The sequence below is a fragment of the Meles meles genome, chromosome 1 (genome assembly GCF_922984935.1).
Source record: "Meles meles chromosome 1, mMelMel3.1 paternal haplotype, whole genome shotgun sequence".
NCBI classification, from domain to species: domain Eukaryota; kingdom Metazoa; phylum Chordata; class Mammalia; order Carnivora; family Mustelidae; genus Meles; species Meles meles.
Genome location: NC_060066.1, coordinates 141342074 through 141364504, shown reverse-complemented (window position 1 = coordinate 141364504; position 22431 = coordinate 141342074). Strand labels below are relative to the sequence as shown.

The 22431-nt window shown below is 41.2% G+C and overlaps 1 protein-coding gene across 8 annotated transcripts in view; it reads right to left on the bottom strand.

The window, feature by feature from the left end:
• The window catches only part of KYAT3 (kynurenine aminotransferase 3), a 61013-nt gene extending 45134 nt beyond the window's left edge, over nucleotides 1–15879 (bottom strand). For 2 of the 8 annotated variants that reach the window (XM_046009530.1, XM_046009545.1), the window contains exons 1-2: nucleotides 15446–15877; nucleotides 9604–9700 (exon numbers count right to left, since the gene is read on the bottom strand). In XM_046009530.1, the coding sequence (XP_045865486.1) occupies nucleotides 9604–9699 (96 nt within the window). In that variant the 5' untranslated portion in view covers nucleotide 9700; nucleotides 15446–15877. Of the gene's footprint in view, nucleotides 1–7616; nucleotides 7670–7963; nucleotides 8134–9603; nucleotides 9701–13163; nucleotides 13281–13764; nucleotides 14427–15445 lie in introns of those variants that run through there. The other 6 variants (XM_046009561.1, XM_046009538.1, XM_046009584.1 and 3 more) reach the window with 6 other exon arrangements.
• Between the last annotated feature and the right edge of the window lie 6552 nt (nucleotides 15880–22431).

The window sequence follows — 22431 nt, the reverse complement described above, 5'->3', positions numbered from 1 at the left end:
ATAATACAATTAACATAAATAATTTAAAATTATTTTTTACACATTTATTTATTTATTTATTTAGAGAGAATGTGCGTGAATGGGGGTGGGAAGGGCAGAGGAAGAAGAGAGCGTCTTAAACTCCACGCTCAGTGTAGAGCCAGATGCAGGACTTGATTTCATAACCCAGAGATCATAATTTGAGCCAAAATCAAGAGTCAGAGGTTTAATCAACTGAGCCACCAGATTCCCTAAAATAATAACTTTTTTTAAAAAAAGCAAACTAATCCATGGAGCCAGAACAACTCAATAGAGAGAGGGAAGGACTGCAAAGGAGCATGAGGGATCTTTCGGGGTGATGGGCATGTTCTGAATGTTGATTTTAGCAATGGTTTCATAATACATACATCTTTAAGTAGTCAGTGAGTTTTACACTCTAAATGGTTGCTATTTATTGCATCTTGATAAAGCTGATTTTAAAAAGCTGCCAGAGTAGTTTCTTATAAAACTAAAGACACTCTTACTATATAATCCCTCAATCACTTTCCTTCGTATTTATGCAAAGGAGTTGAAAAATTATGTTCCTAAAAAATCCTGTGTGTGCATGTTTATGCAGCTTTATTTATAATTGCCAGAACTTGGAAGCAACAAAGACATCCTTCACTAGGTGAATGGATAAACTGATACAACCAGACAATAGAATATTATTCAGTGCTAAAAAGAAATGAGCTATTCAGCAAAGAGACAACACATGCGGGAATCTTACAGGCAAAATCATGAAGACAGTAAAAAGATCACTGGTTTCCAGGGCTTGGGAGGGGGAAAGAGGGATAAACTGGCAGTAAAGACAGGATTTTTAGGACAGTGAAAATATTCTGCAGGACACTGTAAGGGTGCATTTGTGTCATTACACATTGTCAAAATCCAAAACCCTAATATAAACTGTGGACAATGTAGTTTCATCGTAGTTTCAATGTAGGTTCATCAATTGGAATAAATGCATCACGGTCGCAGCAGGTTTAATAAAAAGGCAGGTTATGCATGTGAGAGGGCAGGAGATATATAGGAATTCTCTAGTTCCTGCTCAGTTTTGTTCTGAACCTACCTATAGTGCTCTAAAAAACAGAGATCCTTTACAAATGAAAAAAAAAAAGGAAGAAAAAAGAAAAAAAAAAAAGAAGGTTCCAGAGCATTCTGAAATCGTATCTTCTTTCTCCCTTTGAACAAAATACTCCTCAAGCAAGCAGGCATTAATAGAGCTCTCTCATAGATTTTGATGTCTTCCAAGTTATGATTGTACATACATTCCAAAAAACCCCCAGACATATGGGTCTTTCGCCACTAGATGGCACAGAATGTTCCTGCAACCGTAGAAGAACCGAAAGTAAAACTCGTAAGTGGAAACATAGAGCAGGGACCAATGACTTAAGATATACAAGGGGGAAAATCTAATTATATAAAAATCCAGCCTATAACTCAAAGGCACATATATTTAACCAGAATTTTTAAGCAACATATATAGTTGTTTCATGTTATGATTACTGGTGTCTAATATCCTGTAGCTATTTGGTATTTGTCAACTAAACAAGTGAGGGAAAGGGAAGGAATCTCAATCCCTTCTGAGAGACAATACATTGCAGAAAAAAAATGGGTTCTTTAGGGGAGAATATGCAGTGGTTACAGCACACCCTCACAGGGCTAATTCTCACAGAGCTAAATTTGGTCTTTAACATATTTTGCACCTTTGCAGACTGAGGGTAACTGACAGACATGCAAACTCTGGTTCTAGAATTTTGATTGACTTCCCTCCATCCAGAGACTGACTTTCCTTTGAACTGGTTATAACTTGTGTTATTCTCTCATATGAATAAAATAAAAATCCTTAATACACATTCATTTTTATATCTGTATAAGTCAGGATTTTGCCCTTTTCTGAAAATTATCTTTTAACAATACCTGCAGAGAAACAAGTTTATTGGAAGCAAGAGTTTCTTCAAACCTGGGAGCCAACAGAATAAACATATGGTTGGAATGCCAAAAAATGGAACTCGGGTCAAGGAAAAAAAAAAAAAAGCCCGATTTTTTCTCTTTGAAAATCAGGCTTCAGCCAAGATCCTGTGTTTACTGACCCCACCTACACTCACAGAGGTGAATCTTTTTGCCTGTCTGGACTATATAATCCCATCCCCCAACCCTCAAAAGTTAATTAGGTTGGGATGGACAGTCAGGCTAAACTAATCAGGACAACTCTTGGAAATTTGGATTTGAGATTGAGCAAGAGGTCTTGGGTTCCTACTGTGTATTTGTATGAGGAAGATACATAAAACTAGATCTGGGGCCCTGCCAAACTCTGTGTCCTGCAATATATACCTATATTCCAATTAAAATTTCCAAGCTTGTTTAATACAAAGAGTTTCAAGCCAGGTAGATCTTACTTTGAAATTAAACATCAAAACTACGAGCTGTGTGAAGTAGGAGGTTCCGTGACTTCTCTGAAACTCAGTTTCCTCATTTGTTAATAAGGAAAATGAATCTGTGCTCCATGAAATTGCTATGATGCTTAAGTACATTAAATCCATAGTGGAAAACATACCATACACTTAACACCAAATGTCCACTTAGGAAGTGGAAAAGATTATCTTAAATACAAAGAGGATGAGTGACTTAACACCAAATATGGTAAGGAGAATTGGGTAAGTACTAACTGTACAAGAGATAATATTTTCACATCAAAAAAGAGAGCTGTGATTTCTTTAGGAAGGACAGACTGAAGGAGAAGGGACAGTTTTTGTTTCAGCTGCTATAAAATAAATGTTTCGTGTTTTTCTGATGGACATGTAAATTTCAGAAGATGCTTTAAAAAAATTAATCTATTTTTTTTTTTTTAAAGTAGGCTCTATGCCCAGCATAGAGCTCAATGTGGGGCCTAAACTCATGACCCTGAGATCAAGACCTGAGCTGAAATCAAAAGTCAGATGCTGGGGCACCTGGATGGCTCAGTTGGTTAAGTTGCTGCTTTCGGCTCAGGTCATGATCCCAGGGTCTTGGGACTAAGTCCTGAGTTAGACTCCCTGCTCAGCCAGAAGTCCACATCTCTCTCCCCCATTCCCCACCCATTCCCTGCCCCTCCCCCTGCTCTTGCTTACTCTTGCTCTCTCATTCTCTCTGTCAAACAAATAAATAAAATCTTAAAAAAAAAAAAAAAGAGTCTGACACATAACCAGCTGAGCCACGCAGGCACCCCAGATCTATCTTTTAGAGTAGTTTTAGGCTCACACCAAATTGAGGAGAAAGTACAGGGTTCCCATATACCCCCACTTACTCTCCCCACCAATAACATCCCCCATCAGAGTGGTGCATTTGTTATAGCTGATGAACCAATACTGACACATTATCACCCAGACTCCAGTTTATCTTAGGGTTCCTTCTACGTACTGTAAATTCTCTGGGGTTTGACAAATGTGTAACATGCGTCCATGATAGCATCATACAGAATATTTTCCTTGAGAAGTCCTATTTAGGAAGGCTATTTGGAGTAGAAGCAGACAACACATTATTAATGAAAGCAAAGCAGAAAACCAGTGGGCTACAAACTGCAGTCTGGATGATTAACCCTAAAATAAGGTTAGTCTAACCAAGGGTAACATGGTGAGGTAGAAGAGGGTGTTCCATGAGACATCTCACCAGCAAGGACTCCTTTCTTCCTTCCTTGCTTCTTCCCTTCCACCTTTCTCTCATCAATCACTAATTCTTTTCTTTGGCTTTCTGGCGCCAAGGGATAATATAAACTTTATATCCCAGTTTCTAAGCCTTTGAGATCTAGGTGTTAAATAGGGGACACATAGTGATTTTTATCCTGAGTTCCTCTTCTTTCTTTTCTTGCTGTATAGCAGTAATTCTTTTCTTAACCTTTGAAGTATTATTTATCATGTGTCTGTTGGCCATCTGGATGTCTTTTTTGCAGAAATGTCTGTTCATGTGTGGGGTTATGGACATTGGGGAGGGTATTTAAAGTATTATTTATCTAAAATTATAGAAGCAACAAAAATACAATGTTGTAAAAACAAGCAAGTGATAGACAAATTGTAGCCCAGCCCCCAGTACAGTCCTTTCCTCAGAGTTACCTTTTATGTAAAAAGTTTCCATTGACACTAGTGATGATCTTTGCTGTTCTTTACCAACTATCCTTAAAACAGAAAAATTCTAACAAAAGATCCTTAATTTAATCGAGGTGCCTGAAATTTGATGGGCTGTTTCTAGTATTACTAGTATCTAGTTGGGAGGATAAAAAAAGCAGTGCCTATAAAAATTCCTATAGATGTAACTAAACTTCTTCCTAAATTGTCTCAAATACCCACACAGGGCCTTGAACCAATAAGAGAAGACCTAATCAGCCAGGAGTCAGTTAATTCTGTACCAGCCCCTCTAATACTCAAGGGTCTTGCCAGTCTGGAAACCTATTGGGAAGGGATAGCAATTTGTCCAAATCTATCAACAAGACAGTTATTCCGCCTTTCCGAAACATCCTTTTGTCACAGGTTCCACCTGACTCAAAACGGCTCACGTGGCAAACCTCTGTTCAGCCGCTTTTAGCACCCCTAAAGATCCTGACAGCCAAGACTTGTTTGGCCTTACTTAGAAAATCAATATATTTGGACAGTTGTATTCCGAGTCCAAAGTTCACAGAGATCCCTTCTAATTTCTCTGGATTAACCCAAACTTTCTCTGCAAGCAGACTAGTCTTATGATGCCCTTCTGCTTTTGCCACCAGTCTTCATCTTAAACATTGTAATATTCTTAATCCTGCCACATTATTGCCCCTGCCTAATGAAGTGAGCCCCACGACAGGGAGGTACTGGCATCCCACTTCATGACACCACATCCTGATCCAAGGCACACCCCTTTGACTAATTCTGATCTAATTTTGTTTATGGATGAATCATATTGTAAAAATGAAAAAGGGAATTTCCAGGCTGGTTATGCTATTACCACCCAATATGAACTACCTGGAAAGGGAAATCTCCCACAAGGTAAACCGGCCCAACAAGGAGAACTCCACACCCTCACCAGACTGTGCCAGCTATCAAGAGGACAAATTGTAATATTTATACGCTGGCCAATACATTGTTGGGTTGTCCATGAATTCGGAATGTTATGGAAACAAAGGGGTTTTCTCATGTCTACTGGGACCCCGATCAAAAATGGACAACTACATGACCACAACTGCTCGTCTATCTTCTGAAGTTGGCTGTCCTCAAATACAGACACACTAAAAGGACTAAGCCTGACTATTAGGGGAATGCCCCAGTGGACTTTCATGCAGAGACAACAGCAAGACAATCTGTAAAGGTTGTGGAACATGTTGGTAAAGTCCATTCCGCTTCTACAAAAGAATGACCTCTTGCTACCAGATTTGCTATCCTAATGTCCTTGTGATGTGGCAACAGTCTGCTCCTGAATCAGAAAAATTAGGATGGGCAAATAATGGCTATAATTTCAACAGTCAGGGATATGGGAAAGCCAAGATGGCCCCTTCGTTCTTCCCAGCCCCTTGGCAAATTCTATTTTTTGATTTTTACATTGCTTTACCCACCATGATGTGTTTAAAATAACTCAATTTATAAATAAACATTGGTGGGGAGATTTCTACAACACTGCAAAACAAAAACAAAAACAAAAACAAAAAACCAGTTTATTGTCAATATCTAACCTATCAGGTCCATAGTTCTGGAAAACCTATTTTTGTTCCCAGATGCCTCAAACCTCCTCCCTGTGGACCTTTGGAACACCTGCAGCTGGACTTCATTCATTTGCCACAATTCTGGGATTATCAGTATGTTCCTGTTACTGTTTTTACGTTTTCTAGCTGGCTAAAGTTTTTCCCTGCTGCAAGGCTAATACCCTCACCATGGCAAAGAAACTGTTAGCAAACAGGTCTTCCACTTGGGGTACACCTTCTATAATTTCTAGTGATCAAGATACCCACTTCACTGGGAAAATCATACAAGCTTTAAAAAAGGCCTTATAAACATCCTGGAATTATCATTGTCCCTAATACCCTTAATTACTGGCAAAGTTGAAAGAACTAATGGAATTTTCCAACCTAAAATCTCTAAGCTTAGATTCTACTGGACTCCCTTGGCCTAAGGCGCTGCTGCTAGCTCTGTTGCTAACTGACAATATCGTCCTTGGAAAACACACACTCACTCCATATGAGATGTTTAGCAGTAGGCCAAAGTCTACTGGCATGCAACTTTCTGCTGATCCCCTGCCAGTATGATCCCTTCTCCCTTCATGCCAGTATGACCAGCTACTGTGAGACTTTAATGTCTAATGTTAAAGCCTACCATCAACAGGTTAAAGAAGGGTTCTCTGACCCCAGTTCAAAGGATCCTGTGGGTTAGTCTGGAGCCTGGTGATTTTGGAAGCACTGTTGCAGAAAGGGGGGAAAAGCAGCTCTCAAGCCACATTGGAAAGGACCTTACCAAATGTTCCTGACACTAGAGGCCAAAACTAGAGGGCACTGAGCCTTGCCTACAAATCTCATAGCTAAAGATGGCCCCAGCTGACCTCTGGTCCTGTACAGATGCTGGAGACCTCTAAATTGAATAGACAAGGGAAGCAAGTAGTTCACATCAAGGTGAGCAGCTTCTGCCCAAGGTGCCAGATCAAGACTTCATACTTTAACATGAAATCTTTTTTTCTTCTTTTTCTTTCCTCTGGTGACAGCCTGGAAAAATACGCTCTCATGTGTTTCTCCCAGGCCATTGAGAAGTGGGGAGGTGTCATCTTTCAGACTGCTGGCTTGTCATCAAAGATTCCAATCTGTCCATGATGCTAGAGACCCCCTAGTCCTCTCTGTAACGAATTTCTCTTCTTTTCCTTTTTTTTTTTTTAAGATTTTATTTATTTATTTGACAGAGAGAGATCACAAGTAGGCAGAGAGGCAGGGAGAGAGGAGGAAGCAGGCTCCCCACGGAGCAGAGAGCCCGATGCGGGGCTCGATCCCAGGACCCTGAGACCATGACCTGAGCCGAAGGCAGCGGCCCAATCCACTGAGCCACCCAGGCGCCCCTTCTCTTCTTTTCCTAATGTCACTGCAAACTACAACTGACTCCCCGAGAAGACTCCCATTAATTTCAACGTTTACAGCCAGAACAACCTGTCCCTTGCTTTTATCTTTCTTCAACTATGAGTGTATGTACCCAAGGAAACACAACTACTTATGTTAACCTTGGTACATTTGCACCCCCATGTTCTTGTGATCATCGAGCTTCTGCCCCCTTCTCTAAGGCATCTCACCAGCAACACCCATCTTTGCAGGGTATTTAGAACAAACGACTTTCTCAGACTAGGAGATTTTCTTCTGGTGGGTGCTGAAAACCCAACTGACGCCAGGCTGGAGAGGGTGAATGCAATAATCCCCGAGAATGAATTCATTAATAACCCCACCTAAAGGGAATGGTTGTGTGTCTTTGAGGCAGTTAACATTCTCCGTTGGCCTATGAATGCCTAGTTGGTGCACAACTGGGCAATGACTCATAAGTTAATTGTATAGCTAACTTTTTACAAGCAAACTAAGACATCTCATTAGTTGACTCCCTTGAATTTATACCATCGAGATAAAAAAGACCTACCAGGAGGCATTCATGATTCAGGATTTGCTTCCTTTTGGCAGGGCCATGCTTTCCTGGTTAGGAGTTAGTGAAAAGAAGATGTGATCAGAAACCTCTCCCTCACTCTTGAAGATAATGTAGAATCTGCTGCTAATGGCCTAGGCACCCAACAAAGATCTTGAGCCTCTCTGGCAAAGTTGTCCTTGATACTAGAACAGCTCTTGATGATCTTACAGCTGAACAAGGTGTCTGTGGTGTGGCCAACACTACCTGTTGTGCCAAGATTAGCATTCTGGGAAATTGAAGCTAAATTACATGAGCTCACAGAAAAAAAATGACTCCTTCCATGGGGCCTTTCTTTGACTTATTTGATTTTCACTGGTTTGGGTCTTGGGACCATGGCTTCAAAGTACACTCCAAACACTGGGAATTATCCTCCTTATAGCAATCATAATAATCTTCCTGACGCATTGTATTCTCTCAAAAGCTTTAAATGCATGTTTGTAGCCATTAACCACCAAACAAATGAGTGGACCATCTAAGAAATGAAGAAAATAACCAACTTAACAAGTGTAAACTGGAAACTGTGACCTATGAATATCAAGAAGTTGAACAGGAATATCATGACCTATAGGCACCAGACAAAGAAACAATGAAAACTGTGAATTTCGGAGTGGTAGCTGAGAGTGGTGCTAGTGCCTTAACTTTTGATCACATCTCTCAGTTACCTGGAGAATTGAGAGAATTGTTAAAAACAAAACCACAAGCCCAAAATGATGCCACTTAGATCAAGTTCCCAAATTGGGGTTTAATACCTAATCTAATGACACTTTCAACCTCCACCAGAAATGTTGTCTTAACCAGTCAGCCAGCAATTTTTCAATTAGTGCCAAAAAGCCTACCACATGGGCCCCTCACATTCCCCAAAGAAAGATGAGGTAATCTGCATGATAAGACCCCTTGTCATCTACCCTCCCACCCCACCAATGGAAAGCCACCTGGCCTGGAATTCATTACTTTCCTTTGCTAATTACTTTTTCTCCACCCTCCTTCTGTTTTGTATAGCTCCCTGGGGGCTCTTCTCTTCCTCCTGGATGGGATGAGTGCCCTGCTCATGAGTCATTTCTGACTCTTAATTTTGGTTCGGGTCAGAGTCTCAGGGTCACAAGATAGAGCCCACGATGGGCTCTGTGCTCAGCAGAGTCTGCTTCCCCCCTCTCTCTGTCCCTCCTCCCTGCCCCTCATACATGCTCTTTCTCTCCCCCCCACAAAATATATATATATATCTTTTTTACATTTCATTTGATTGCATCAAGTTCATAAACAAGGTCCACACATTGTATTTGGTGGATGAAGTTCTCAAGCCTCTTTTCATCCTAAGAGTAGTCCTTCTAAACTTATCATCTCCCACTTTTCTCCCATGTCACTGACTTACTGAAGAAATTAGGTCAGTTATCTATCCTGTGGTTATGACCCACATTTTGGATTTGTTTGCTTTTCCATGATTTCACATAACTTGTTCCTCAATCTGCCACATTTTTTGAAAACTGGAAGTCACTGGGGCCAGTCAGCACTGACAGTCACTATAATATCCTATCTTGAGTAGACAAAGCATGCCCTTTCTTGGGAGTGCTCGTATTAGGCAGGCGTGAGTGTGGTATTTTGGTTATGCTGCTTAAAATCTGTGACCTTGGGCAAGTTACCACACCTATCTAAGCCTCCACAGGAAGGAAATATAACAATTCATAACCTGATGAGTTTTATAAAGATAAAATGAGATGATGAGAAGGCAATGCCCACCCTGTGTCTGATACATACACACACAAGCAGTCGCTCAGGGAGCATCAGCTCTAACAGTGACAAACGATACCTCTGGTTCACATAGTATTGAAATACTCATTCCAATAAAATGCTTATAAAGTACTTGAAAAACTGTATCTCTTTTTTTTTTTTGACATAACAGGATATGCATAATATTTATCTGTGTCAGTGATTAAGAAATACATACAGCAGAAGTAGGGAGTCCAAGGATTTTTGAAGAATTAATTGTCAGGAATTTTGCTGTACTGTTAAGGGAGCAGAGTCTCCGCTGGGCCGAAAACATGCTGCAGAATTAAAAAAAAACTTTAAAAGGAAGAAAATAAATGATATTTACATCACTATCAGATACTTGCAGCTACCTTATAGACCATAAGCTTATATAAAATATAAGTAAAAATTGTTGATAGCTGTTTTCTTCCCATATGTAATCTCTCACCACTAGAATCATTCTAATAGAATCCTCCTTATCTTACAAAAATTTATGCATCTGTCATTTTAAACTAAAGATGTGTAAGGATATTGTAAATTAAAAAAACAAGGCTCTCATTTAGTCAAGGGCATAAAATTACAGTAAGTAAAAGTTTCATTTGTAGCAGCTATAAAAACCAGAATATTTCAATGTAGGAAATACTCACTTTTCATAATTTCCTGGATAATAGTCACTGGTAAAACAGCACAATTTTTGACAGTAAATTAAAGTGGTTAGAAACAGAATTTAGTAAGTTGTTTGAAAAGGATTATATCAAGTCCTTGACAAATATAAAGAATATATGAAGGAATCTTAGGTTATTTTCACAGATGGTACTTTCTTCAACAATCTCATAGACAGCGAGCAAGGTATTTCAATGGATTGCAGTTACATAACAAGCATGCATTCTGAATTACACCTCTACCTATAAGGAAAACTTACCAAAGAAATATGAAATTCTACTACTGTACTGCACTTACCAGTGAAAACCCAGCTTTCTAAAAAATATCCAGATGTATAAGAAGAAACTTCTCCTAAGGTTTTACTTACAAGAATGCTGTATCAAGTGGATGGCACTTCCTCTATCTCTGGTAGTTAATTAAAATTTAGAAAAAGAGACATACTCTATGACTCAAAGGAATCCACTGAAGCCAGCTAGCTATGAATCTTTTCAAGTTACCGAAATGTTAAGGCTACAGAAAGACTTAAAGGTGAGAAATAATATATTGGATGCTTCTTAAAAAGTTAAATATAAAATCCTGAACTTGTCAACAAAATCCCAGCTTCAAGTGACAATCTTTAGCCATTCTCTATCACATCAGCCCTTTAAATTCTTTGCAAAGCACTTTTGTTGCTGTTGTTTGGTTGGTCACTCATTCACTTATTCTATGTTTCATGAACAGGGACCTGATGTGTTTAGTTTACCAAAGCATTCTCTGGCACCTGGTAGGCACTTGATAAATAACAATATTAAATGACTGAATAAATACAGAAAAATCACACTATAAATTAATGATTTAGGTGGACTATTTATGAGGCCTTTTATGAAATATTGATTCCTTTTTAAAGTAAATAATTACCCCTTATGTTGTACGTCTTTCAAGTTGAAGAACAGGTTTTCTTAAATCAAGAAATGCCTAGTCTTCTGTCCTTAACTGTTCCGTTCAGGAATAAAATATTAACTAGGTTAGGCAATATGGGTTGTTTTAAGGAAAGATATTACCAAACAACAGGAACAATATCGAAAAATCTTTTTTTTTTAAAATATTTTATTTATTTGACAGAGAGAAATCACAACTAGGCAGAGAGGCAGGCAGAGAGAGAGGAGGAAGCAGGCCCCCTGCGGAGCAGTGAGCCCGATGCGGGGCTCCATCCCAGGACCCTGAGATCATGACCTGAGCTGAAGGCAGAGGCTTTAACCCACTGAGCCACCCAGGCGCTCCTCGAAAAATCTTATTTAGTATCACGGAGTTATTTGATTTAGGATAATACAGTTGTTTTCCCCCCACCCCCAGCAAACAAATGCCCATTTATTTAAGTTCAGCCTAATTTCTTAGGTATTTAAGCAAAGTATAAGCAAAATGCTTTCTTGCAAGTAGAAAAATGGGAGAAACCTCTTCTACCTTCTTGAGATAAACTAGGTGAAAAAACAGCATAGGAACTGGAGTATCTCGATTCTAGTCCTTATTCTGATATTTTATTTCTTTTTTTTTAAAATTAATTAATTTATTTTTTCAGCATAACAGTATTCATTGTTTTTGCTTATTTGGATATTTTAAAAAGTTTTCATACATTACATATTAATAAAAATAATTAAAAAATAAAAGTTTTCTATCCTTGGACAAGTCACTGATTCTTGCTGAACCTCAGTTCCCTCATTTTTCAAAACAGATGAATACACAAACCGTTGATTTGAAGGTCAAGTCAGAAGGGGCTGGTAAGTCAATGGCTGATCATGTGTGAGCTTAGGTACAATTCTTGGGAGATTTCACTCCACACTGGGTGAACGAACCATGCTCTCTGGCCAGCAGGTCTCAGTGCCCATTCTCTATAGAGAGTCAACACTAAATCCATCTGTTTTCATCTGGAAATCCCAAAGCCTAAATTCTGCATCATCTCTAGCTACCTTCAACAGTATATTACCTCCACGGTACAATGTAATCCCTGGCAAGTGACCCAGTTCTTCATTTCTCTGCCACTTTCCATAACTTCCACTGTGTCTTTTGGAACAAATAGGCCATAATCAGCAAATTTCAATGTATCTTTACATTCTCAGCGTGTTTTCCTTGCTTTAATGCCAATCTTATTGTTCCCTGAAGATACCATTTCTATGTTCCTCAGTGCTGGCTTTTGTTTTTATATTCTGCACCTAAGTCTTTCCTGTTGTCCATTTCACCACTTCCAGACTATTAGTTCCCTCATCTTCCTCACTAATGTTATCTCCTGGTCTGCTGATAACTTCCTGTCATTACTAAAGATTTTGTCATTAGGCACACAGTTTTCTTCTCAATGCAAAGTACGAGGATCCTCCCAACAGCTGACAATCCCATGTCTGTTGGTCTTCTGCTCCATTCCACCTAATGGTCACTTTCCTGCCATTATATCCTGACCCTGTACCTTGCCATTACCTCGGTCTGGTCTAATTCCAAAATAACTAACTGAAACATTTTGCTTTTTGACCATAAGCTACCATCCCTTTCAGTTAATTATTCTATTCTTCAATATTATCAAGATCTCTAGAAGGCTTCCTCTCCTTTTCCCAGTCAGCCTTCCCATTCCATTATTTTCCAAATTAGATGCCAGTTCTACCACTTTGGTAATGTTCTTGACAATGCCCTACCCACCCGTCTGTCCTTTTACCTGTTTTCAACACTCTAGCCCTGGATGAACTCTTCCACAGAGTCTGGTTTTCCCAAGCTGTGGAATGCTGGGGAAAGTCACAGAGGACATGTTTGGTTTCACCATAAATTCATGGTCCTTAATCTCAAATGGATTCCCAACACTCTCCAGCATTTATGCTATATTTTACAGGGGAAGGATGGTGGAATATGTCACCTCAAAATATCCCACTTTAGAATAAGAATTATTTTGAGCTAAAAGCACCTGAAAAACAGCAAACACAAGAAGAGCAATCTGATTCTTCTCCTTCTTTCTGAAAACAGGAGATAAAATTCCCATGTGAAAAGTGCTCCCTGCACAGGAAAAAAGAAACATTCTTACATGGAAAGTTGAAGCTGAGAGAATTCTGTAAACACAGAACTTGTTAAAATAACTCTTACCTTCTTTAGCTTCCCCAAATATTTTGGTTACTTTTCCACAATTGCCTCTCCAAGTTCAACCTAGTATAACAACCTTTGTTTTTGCCACTGCATCAGGTCTTCATTTTCTCAGGATTCCTGTGTCACGTAGACCTTATATTAAATGTGTGTGCTCTTCTCCTGTTATCTGCATTATGGCAGTTCAATTCTCAGGCCCAACGGGAAACCCTAAAAGAACAGGCCATACTTCTCTCCCACAGTCAAGAATGACTATATTTTAATTTTTCCCAAACTCTTCTAACCTAAAAGCACTTTATTCCAAGTAGATGACCTTGATTCCTATCACAGAGAAAACAGAAGCTATCAGATTTGCCATTTCAATTTACTCAAATTGAAAACACCAACCCCCCCCCCCCATGCTTTCCTTTCCTTCTATTATAATAAAGAAAATGACCCTCCCACAGAAGGATAATTCTTTCTCCCATGACTAACTCTATGGAGACCTTGCTCCAATGATTTTTACCCCTTTCTCTGGTATATGCAACGTTCCTTGCTTACATCTCTTCTGGTTAAAAAACAATAAATACAAAATATAAACAAAAATTAAAACTCTTGACTCTACCTTCTCTTCCCTGTTGCTCATTTCCTCTTCAAATCAAAACGTTCGAGTTACTTTCTCGTGAGAGCAAAGCTTTTAAGTTATTTTCTCAGTTGTCTTCTTTTCCTCAATCTATACTCTTCAACCTGGTGCCAACTGATTTTTGTACCCAGAACTCCACAGGGGCGGCTCTTGTTCAAGTCAGCTTTGACCTTCATATTGTTAAGTCCGGTGAACATCTGGCAATCCTCTCACTTCCTTTGAGCTCCCTGCAGTTTTAGAGCCTGTTGGTCAAACCCTGTCCCCTCCCAGAAACACCATGTTCCCTTGGTTTTTGACATACTACAATCCCTCATTTCCCTCCTACCTCTCCTCCAATCTGCCATTGAATGACGGAATTTCTCAATACCCACATCTGGATTCTATCTACTCACTCATTAATCTCTCACTAACTAATCTGATTGTGGGAAGAATTGTAGGGACATCAGAGGAAAAAAGAAAGAAGCTCCAGAGAAATCTAAGTAGGCTGACATACAGATTCAGAACCTCTGAAACTACTACTTTTCTTCTGCGCTTTACATACACATTTTGACCAGCTCTTCCTAATGCAGTTAACACTCCATACATATATTCACAAATAATAAAAATAAGTGAACAAATGTGGATGTCATTGCAAAGTTGGAGAAAATCCAAACGTATATGGCTTTTAATTCTAAACAATAATTTCACTGTATTTTTTCTAGTTTCTCCTTAAAAACAATGTTCTATGAAGAAAACCAGGCAATTGTGAATCAAGGTGATCTGGTAAACCAGATTATGGCATATTGTAAATAAGGTCATCTCCATATTCAAATATGCATGATCGATAGAAAACTAATGTATTTCTTATGATGGGAGCCAACTATTTAAAATGAAGATACAGCAGGTATGTGTGGCAGAAGCTAAGAAGGCTGATGAATTGCGGGGGGGGGGGGGGGTGCAGAATCCACAGCTACAAAGTAAAAAAAAAAAAAAGAAGTAGACAAAGTGAAATTGTATCAAGTTTGAAACTCGGGCCTTAAACCCAGATGATCAATTTACATATAACCACTTTGCAAGTTCGGAGGAGAGAGAAGAGGCAGAGATTTCTGTAACTTGACAAAGTTCCGAACGTTCAGGTCAACTGCAAGGTCAGGGAAGGCTAAGGTTTGTCTTTGTCTGCAAACAAAGGCTGATGCTAATCAACGGACCACCCACGCTGTGAAGTCTGAACAAAGGTTATTTCTCCTTTATGCTCTCCCTGCCCATCCACTTCTACAATGTTTACAAGGTCCCCCCGTGCAACAGAAGGCATCTAGAAGGTGAACCGGTACTGGCTGGGGAACTACGTTGGGAATAATAAGCCTCCAAGTCGTGACTGGAGCAAGAGTGGGAAAAATTAGCCATATTTAGCCGGAGCTAAAAGGCGGCGGATCCTGCAACTGCTGGACAGCCATTCTGTGAGCAGGGGTCCGTGGACTATACATGTGCCCAGGGTCAGAAGTGGGGCTGCCTGGTCTCCAGGAGAAGGAACGAGTTTCCTGCCCAGCACGAGGTGACACTTGCGGCCGCTGTGGGAGAGAGCGAGCTGCCCAGCTCTGGCCCCCGGCGGCGGGGGAGGACCGCCCGGAGCCGCCGCTGGAGCTGTCCGGCTCTTTTCACGACGCGCTGGAGATTCCACACTTACTTGACAGCAGAACAGCCTGCGTTTCCTTTCTTCTTAGGAAGCCCGGTTATGGATGAACTGGAGTCGGTGTTGCCACAGTGCCAGCGTCGTCGAATCAAGAGCCAAAGGAGGCACAAAGCCCGTCTTTTTGGATGACCGGGGGGCAGGGGCCGCACGGTGCGAGGCCAGCCAGCCACCCGGAAGAAACGTGATTGCAGCGCGGGCGCCGGCCCCCGAGCGCGAGTGCGCGTCCTGAAGGAGATCCAACCCGGCTCTCGCCTGGCGCTGCGCTCGGCGGCCTCCCTCCGGGCGGGCCTGGCTCCACACGACTCCGCGCGCCGGGCCCCGCAGCACCCGGCCCGCGGCGCACTCACCGCAGGCGCGCGACAGTCTCGCCTCCCTGGGCTCCCCACCCCCGGGCGCTCCAGGGCGGGGTGGGGAGCGGAGGGACTGGGACGTGGGGGCGGCGCCCGGGCGCGGCGGGGCACTGGGGCGGGGTGCAGAACGCGGATTGGCTGAGGCGTCGGCAGCCAGCGAGGACTGGTTGGCTCGGGAGGCGGGGTAGTGGGGGGCGGGGCGCAGGCGGCGCTGGCGGGTGAAGGTGTGGGGCAGCGTTAGGTCGGCCAGGTAGAGGCCGGTCTGAGGCACCGGGTGGGGCGGGGAGAGACCTGGAGAGGCCGGGGATTGGGGATGAATTAGGCCCAGGGCCCTAATTATATATGTATCCTTGATTTGGGTTGGGGTGGTTGTAGGACAAGGACTGATTTGGAAGAAAGGGCAAACAAACTTGGGGCACTGCGCTTAGGGCAGGGATGGCTGTAGATCGGATAATTTTGGAGGGTGCCTGGCAGAGGGCAAGTCTAAATAGAGTGTGAAAAGGGATTTATAGATGTATTCATCGCCTGTGATGGGGGTAAGAAAAAAAGCAGGAATTAACCGGCGCCTGGGTGGCTCAGTCGTTAAGGGGCTGCTTTCAGCTCAGGTCATGATCCCAGGATTCTGGGATCCAGCACCGCATGGAGCCCTGCATCGGGCTCCCTGCTCAGTGAGAAGCCTGTTCTCCTCCCACTCCCCCTGCTTGTGTTCCTTCTCTCGCTGTCTCTCTGTGTCAAATAAACAAAAGCTTAAGAAAAAAAAAAAGGAGGAATTTACACCTCTGAATAGGAAAAAAAAAAAAAGTTTGATTAGCGAACTGACAAGGAAAGGGAGTGTGACGCTGGAGGAAAATACACGACATTTCAAAAGTTAAGAAAAAACCGCCAAGGAGAAAAAGACACCAGCAGTCTTAGGTGATGTAGCGCTGGTGAAAGCACTGTTTCTGTTAAGAATCACATTTCACAATTAGACTTTGTTCCTCTCCTATTTTAAGAAGATGAGAGGATAGATGAAGTGAGAGTGACAGCAACATTGTTACTCAAGCCTAGAGAAAAGAACAAAGGTAATCTTTGGTTGAAGGAATATACTCTTCAACTAGGTACAAGGAGGTTCAGGAGACAATTAGGTGAATGGAGAAATTACTGGGTGCTACAGAGACCCTAGCCCTAGATTGTGAATTGTTGTGGAAACCATTCAGTTGTCAGTATTTTCCAACAATTTGTCAATACTCTCCTTTTTGCTGGACTATACTGGTGGTCCAGAAGACCACCAAGAACACACCTGTAGTCAGAAAGTCGGTATACTCCTGGTTGCAATGAGGGAGAACACACACCCTGGGGAGCCATGGGTTGGTTATTCCAATAGCAGGGCGTTAGAAATGACTTAAAATTGTTTGCATGTATTAGGTGATTTGGAGGAAGGATTCAAGGAAAGGGAGATAGATTCATTCTGTTTTGAATCCTGTCAGGAAGTAGAGGCAATTGTAGGATGAGGTATCATATGACATTTTATGTAGAAGGAGGGAGGAAATTGCAGGGGTAAATCTGGAATTGGTAGAGAGGCAACAATTTTGCCGAATGGGAGAGGAGGAAATTTTAGTATTTTTGCAGTTTCCATTATGACCTAGTTTTTAAATCTGTGTTTAAGCGAGATTATTTAGTGATCTTGTCTGTTATCTCACTTCATCATGATCACAGAGTGATTTTTGTCTCATGTTGGTGTTCTGTTAAACTGTTATATTCTATAGGTGAATACTGCAGCCAGTTCCTAACAACACTGAAGCCTTAAGAGTAAGTGTCAGTTCAGTTCCCAATGTCTGGTGCTGCTTTTCTTTTCCTCACAGTTAACAAATATGAATTGAGTACATAGGTGCTGAGATTACTTGAAAAAATGAGGCAGAGGAAGTGTGTGTCATAAACCTTACAGAGGGAGAAACACACATAGAGGAGTTAATATATACAGTGATTGCAGATGATGGTAAGTGCTATAAAAGAAGCAATGATGGGTGGAGACAGCAGAGGATTTAAATAGGATGGTTGGGAATTTCTTTTCTTTTTCTTGGGGGTGACATTCAATCCTGAATTGAATGATGAAGAAGCAACCTTGCAAAAAATGATTCTGAAAAAGAAAATAATAGTGGTAAATGCCCTGAAAAGGGAATAAACTTGGCATGCACAGGGAATAAAGGAAATCAGTGTGGTTAAAGTATAGCAATCCAGAAGGAAAGTGCTTCTAGATTAGGGTAGAGAAGAAAGCAGGGGCTGTATCATGCAGAACCCTGTGGACCCCAGAAAGAAGTTCAGATTTTATTTTGAAGCAGCCATTGGGAAACCCTTAGCTGAGGAATAATGTAATCTTAATTACATTTTTTAAAAAAGATACTCTAGCTGCTTTAGAGAAGAGACTTGGGGGCAGGCGAGAGTAGAAGCAGGAAGACCTTTTAGGAGGTTGCTAAAGTGGGGCGTGATATTGGTTGGGACTAGGGTGGTGTCAGGGGAGGGAAAAGGGCTAAGGATCTCAACATTCATTCTGCTGACATTAAGTTACTGCTTCTGTCTCAGCCCTGCCCCTTCTCCTTCAGGTGTGCTAGGTTTCTCCAAATTCAGACACTCTTTACTCACCATCTTCAGAGTATAAACTGCTAATCTCTTGCTAAGAGGAAGAGGGGGCAATTGGCAGGGCTAAGGCCTGGGGGTCTGGAGATCTAATCGTTTCCTAGAAAGTCCTTTAAACGATCATTCCATCATTCGGTGTTTAGTCCTGAACCTTTGGAGAGTCATCTGCAGGCAAATGCAGCTGCCATTTTTACTTCTTCATGACTGGTCTAGGACTCAAATTACCTGAATCTGCTGTCTACTACCTGTCTGCTAGAAACCCCATCTGCTTTCTAACTTCTCTAATTTTTGTTGCCACTCTCTTTCTTTTTGTTTTTGTACCCATGGGTTTATGGCTTAAAAGAACTTCCTTACTGTATTTTGGTGAGCTTACGTAGAGTTAAAACATAAATATCTTAGATTTGCTGTCTCTTGCTGTTGTTGTTATCGGTTTACATACAGACTCGTTAAAGGACTGAATGACCAAATGCTGGGGATTCAGATGCTTTGTTCCTACATTAAGCCTCATGTTATTCTTTATACTCACGTTGATGTTTAAGAGAAATCATGTTGGTGTTAAAGAGAAATATAGAAATATAAGTGATTCTCTGGAATTAATGGCTCATAGGTGTATTTTCCTTACAGAATAGATAAACTGGAAAGAAGAGCTTAGGGGGAAAAGTGGCACAAAGGTCAGTAGATACAAGCAGGTGAGCAGTGAAGTTCAGGTCTTGGGATCTAGCTGATGACAGAACTTCCAAAATTTCAGCAGAATTTGTGGGTAGTTGGTATAAAGACTATATTTCCACACTCTGTTGTAGCTGGGTTGGGGATAAAACTAAATTCTGGTCACATGTGCTTCATCCAGGAAAATCTTAAAGGGCTAGCATGCCCTTACTGCTCCCTTGTTTTGCAGTTCCCTTGACAGTCTGTGTGCAGACAAGATGGCTGCAGATCTCTTGGGCCACCAGATGGAATCTGCAAGTTGAAGATGGTGGAGCAATAAATAGAATGAGAGAGAAGGAGCCTGAGCCCATGACATGAGGGAGCCACTATTCCAGCCCCACACTTACCATATTTAAGTGGGAGAGAAATCAACTTCAATTCTGTTTAACTCTTTCATATGAATTTTCTGGCATGCTGTTGGACTGTGACTGTTGATGGGTTCCTGACTTTGCTAGTTTGCTTACCAAAGGCTTTCCACTTTACTTTTACATGACCTCCCAGGTGACAATAGAGGAGTGACAGGGAGGAGAACAAGGTGGAAGCAAAGCTCCATTACCTGGAAATGCTTCACGAGAGGTATAAATGCTTTCCAGCTAGATAAATAATAGCTATATCAACATTAGTTTAAGTAATTAAAAAACTGTTGTAGACATTATACATTTTCCTGTGGAAAGCCTGCCTAAGGTAACTACGTATCTATTTATCTGTCTATCCATCTGTCTATCCACACACATATTTGGCTGGATTTATAGCAATGTAGCTATTGGCATTGGTTACTTAATCCGTTCAGAAAGTCTTCATAATCTCTGAATAGTCATTTACAAGAGAAAATAAATTTTGACTTTACAAATAAATTTGGTAGGAAAAAAATTAATGCAAAACATGGGGTTCGTATGTAAGATACAATAATATTTGCTTTGGCAGATATTATACCCTTCTAGGCTAAGTGTGTGGCTTCTGGCTAAATAGTGTTAGAAAATGTCCTTACGCAAGTGAGTATCATTGTGTTAGAATCTAGTAGAAAACGCTCTTCTCAGGGAGGGGGCATGTGTTCCTTCTCAATCTACTCTGTTTCTGAAATTCATGGTTCACATTCTTGATGGAGCGCTCAATCTTTCAGAGGCCTCTCTCTTACAGGCTATATGCAGATTCTCAGCTTCTAAAGAGTTTCTTTCCCTTTCTTTCTTCTTTTCTCTTTCTTTCTTTAAAAGGTTTTATTTATGTATTTGACAGAGAGAGATAGAGTGCAAGTAGGCAGAGCGGCAGGCTGAGGGAGAGAAGCAGACTTCCTGCTGAGCAGAGAGCCTAATGTGGGGCTTGATCCCAGGACCTGAGGTGAAAGCAACCCTTAACAGACTGAGCCACCCACGTGCCCCCACTGAAGGGTTTCTATGGTGATGGCCTTTTGATCTCGGTATTTGTCACAGTGTGCAGTATCTCCTTGGCACTGCTGCCTGCGGTAGTGCCGCGTGCGTGCGTTATGCTGGGTGGCTCTCCAGAGCAGTGGCAGGAAATTAACCCCAGATGCTCTAGGTCTGTAAGGAAGTGATAATGATGAAATCCTTTGTGAGGAGGGAGACGGAGAAGATTCTCCTTTAAACAGTACAAGAATATAAATAACTATCAAATTCCTGCAGTAGTCAATAGGATGTTAAATAACCAAACAGTAAACTTTCAGGGAGAACCCTCAGGAATGGAGTTGGGGTGATAAGCAGCGTAAGGATGTTCGCTTGTATGTTTAAAGATATATATGGTATGAAGTGTTTACTATGCCAGGCACCCTTCTGGGCTCTGCTGATTCCAGTGATGAACAAAACAGTTCCTACCCACATGGAGCTTGTATTCTAGTGGGAGAAACAGATAATATATACCGACAAACAGAAGTGATAAAAGGCAGTGATAAAATACCATGAGGAAAACCTAAAATGTTGGCCACTAGATGGAGCTCATTGCCTTTTTCATTTCACTTACCAGTCCACTCAAAAAGAGAGACGCTGAGTGCATGACCGACTATTAAAGTTGTGTTTTGGGGTCAGGTGATAGGCTGTCTTTCTCTCTCCCTATATCTCCCTCCTAATTTGGATTTTATTTTTCTACGAACCGAAAGGGGGAAACAGAATTAAGACATACTACAGAGCCAACCAAGATATCTTAGGATAGGTGGATTAGATCAGCTCTTTCCTACATCATAGAAATCCTCTCCCCTCAATTTCCTGGGTATTTCCTTTTAGGTATTTATTTGTTTAATATCTGTATTCACAACTAGACTATTAGCTCCTCAAGAGAGGGACTACAGGAATGTTTCCCAGTCCTTGACAGAGTACCCAGCAGGTACCTTTTGAATGAATGACTCCCTTTAATTCAAGTAATTGCTGTTTTCCATGTGGTCTCACCTAACTCCCTAGGGACTCTGTTCTGAGGTTTGGTTGGGGAAAAAATCTCCATAATAAAACCTTAGGTAAGTTTGTCTGTCTGTGAATTCCTCTCTGCCAAAGAACTCTCAGTCAGTGGGAAATGTGTGTGTGTGTGTGTGTGTGTGTGTGTGTTAGAAGTACTTTTTGGCTTTCTGAGTACAAGGCCATATTTTTTCCTTTTTCTACTTAGAGAAAGCCTAACACACCAAACGGACACACACATGGACACATGCATATTTTTTCTTTTTTTTTTTTTGAGAGAGAGAGTGAGCACACCCATGCTTCCAACTGTTCATTGCTTATATATAGAAATGCAGTTGAATATAGGTTTTTTTAAATTATTGAAGTAAAATTGACATACAATGTTACATTAATTTCAGGTGTGTAATATTTTTAGAAGGTAGAGAAGAGACAGGAAAGTATCCCCCAAACTGAAAAGGCATTTTGAGACCAGAAAACAAAGCAGGCCACCCTGTACAGTTTACACAGTTTTATTCAGGAAAACTTACCAAGAGAGAAGATCTGGTGGAGGGCGATCCATGTCAACTGTCTAGTTATTCTGCACAAAATTCAGACCTTAGTCCACAGATTTTATGGAGTGAGGGGACACACAGAAGGGGCACTGTAATGAGATCAAAGGGTTAGCGTGTACCTCAGAGGGCTTCCACACACCTGACAGCTTGGATTAGATTTTGTAGTACTACCTATGCGAGGAAGGGGAAGGAAGATGTTATCTTTAACAGATTCCTGGGAGGCCAAAGCAAGCCTGTCCCCTTCTACCTTGAGAGGCATTTCTAAGGTATGTATATTAATCCCCAAGGGACCCAAACTTGCCAATGATGGAGTCAGTATTGTCAGCATTCCTGGGGACATATTGATTTGACAATTCTGTGCTTTA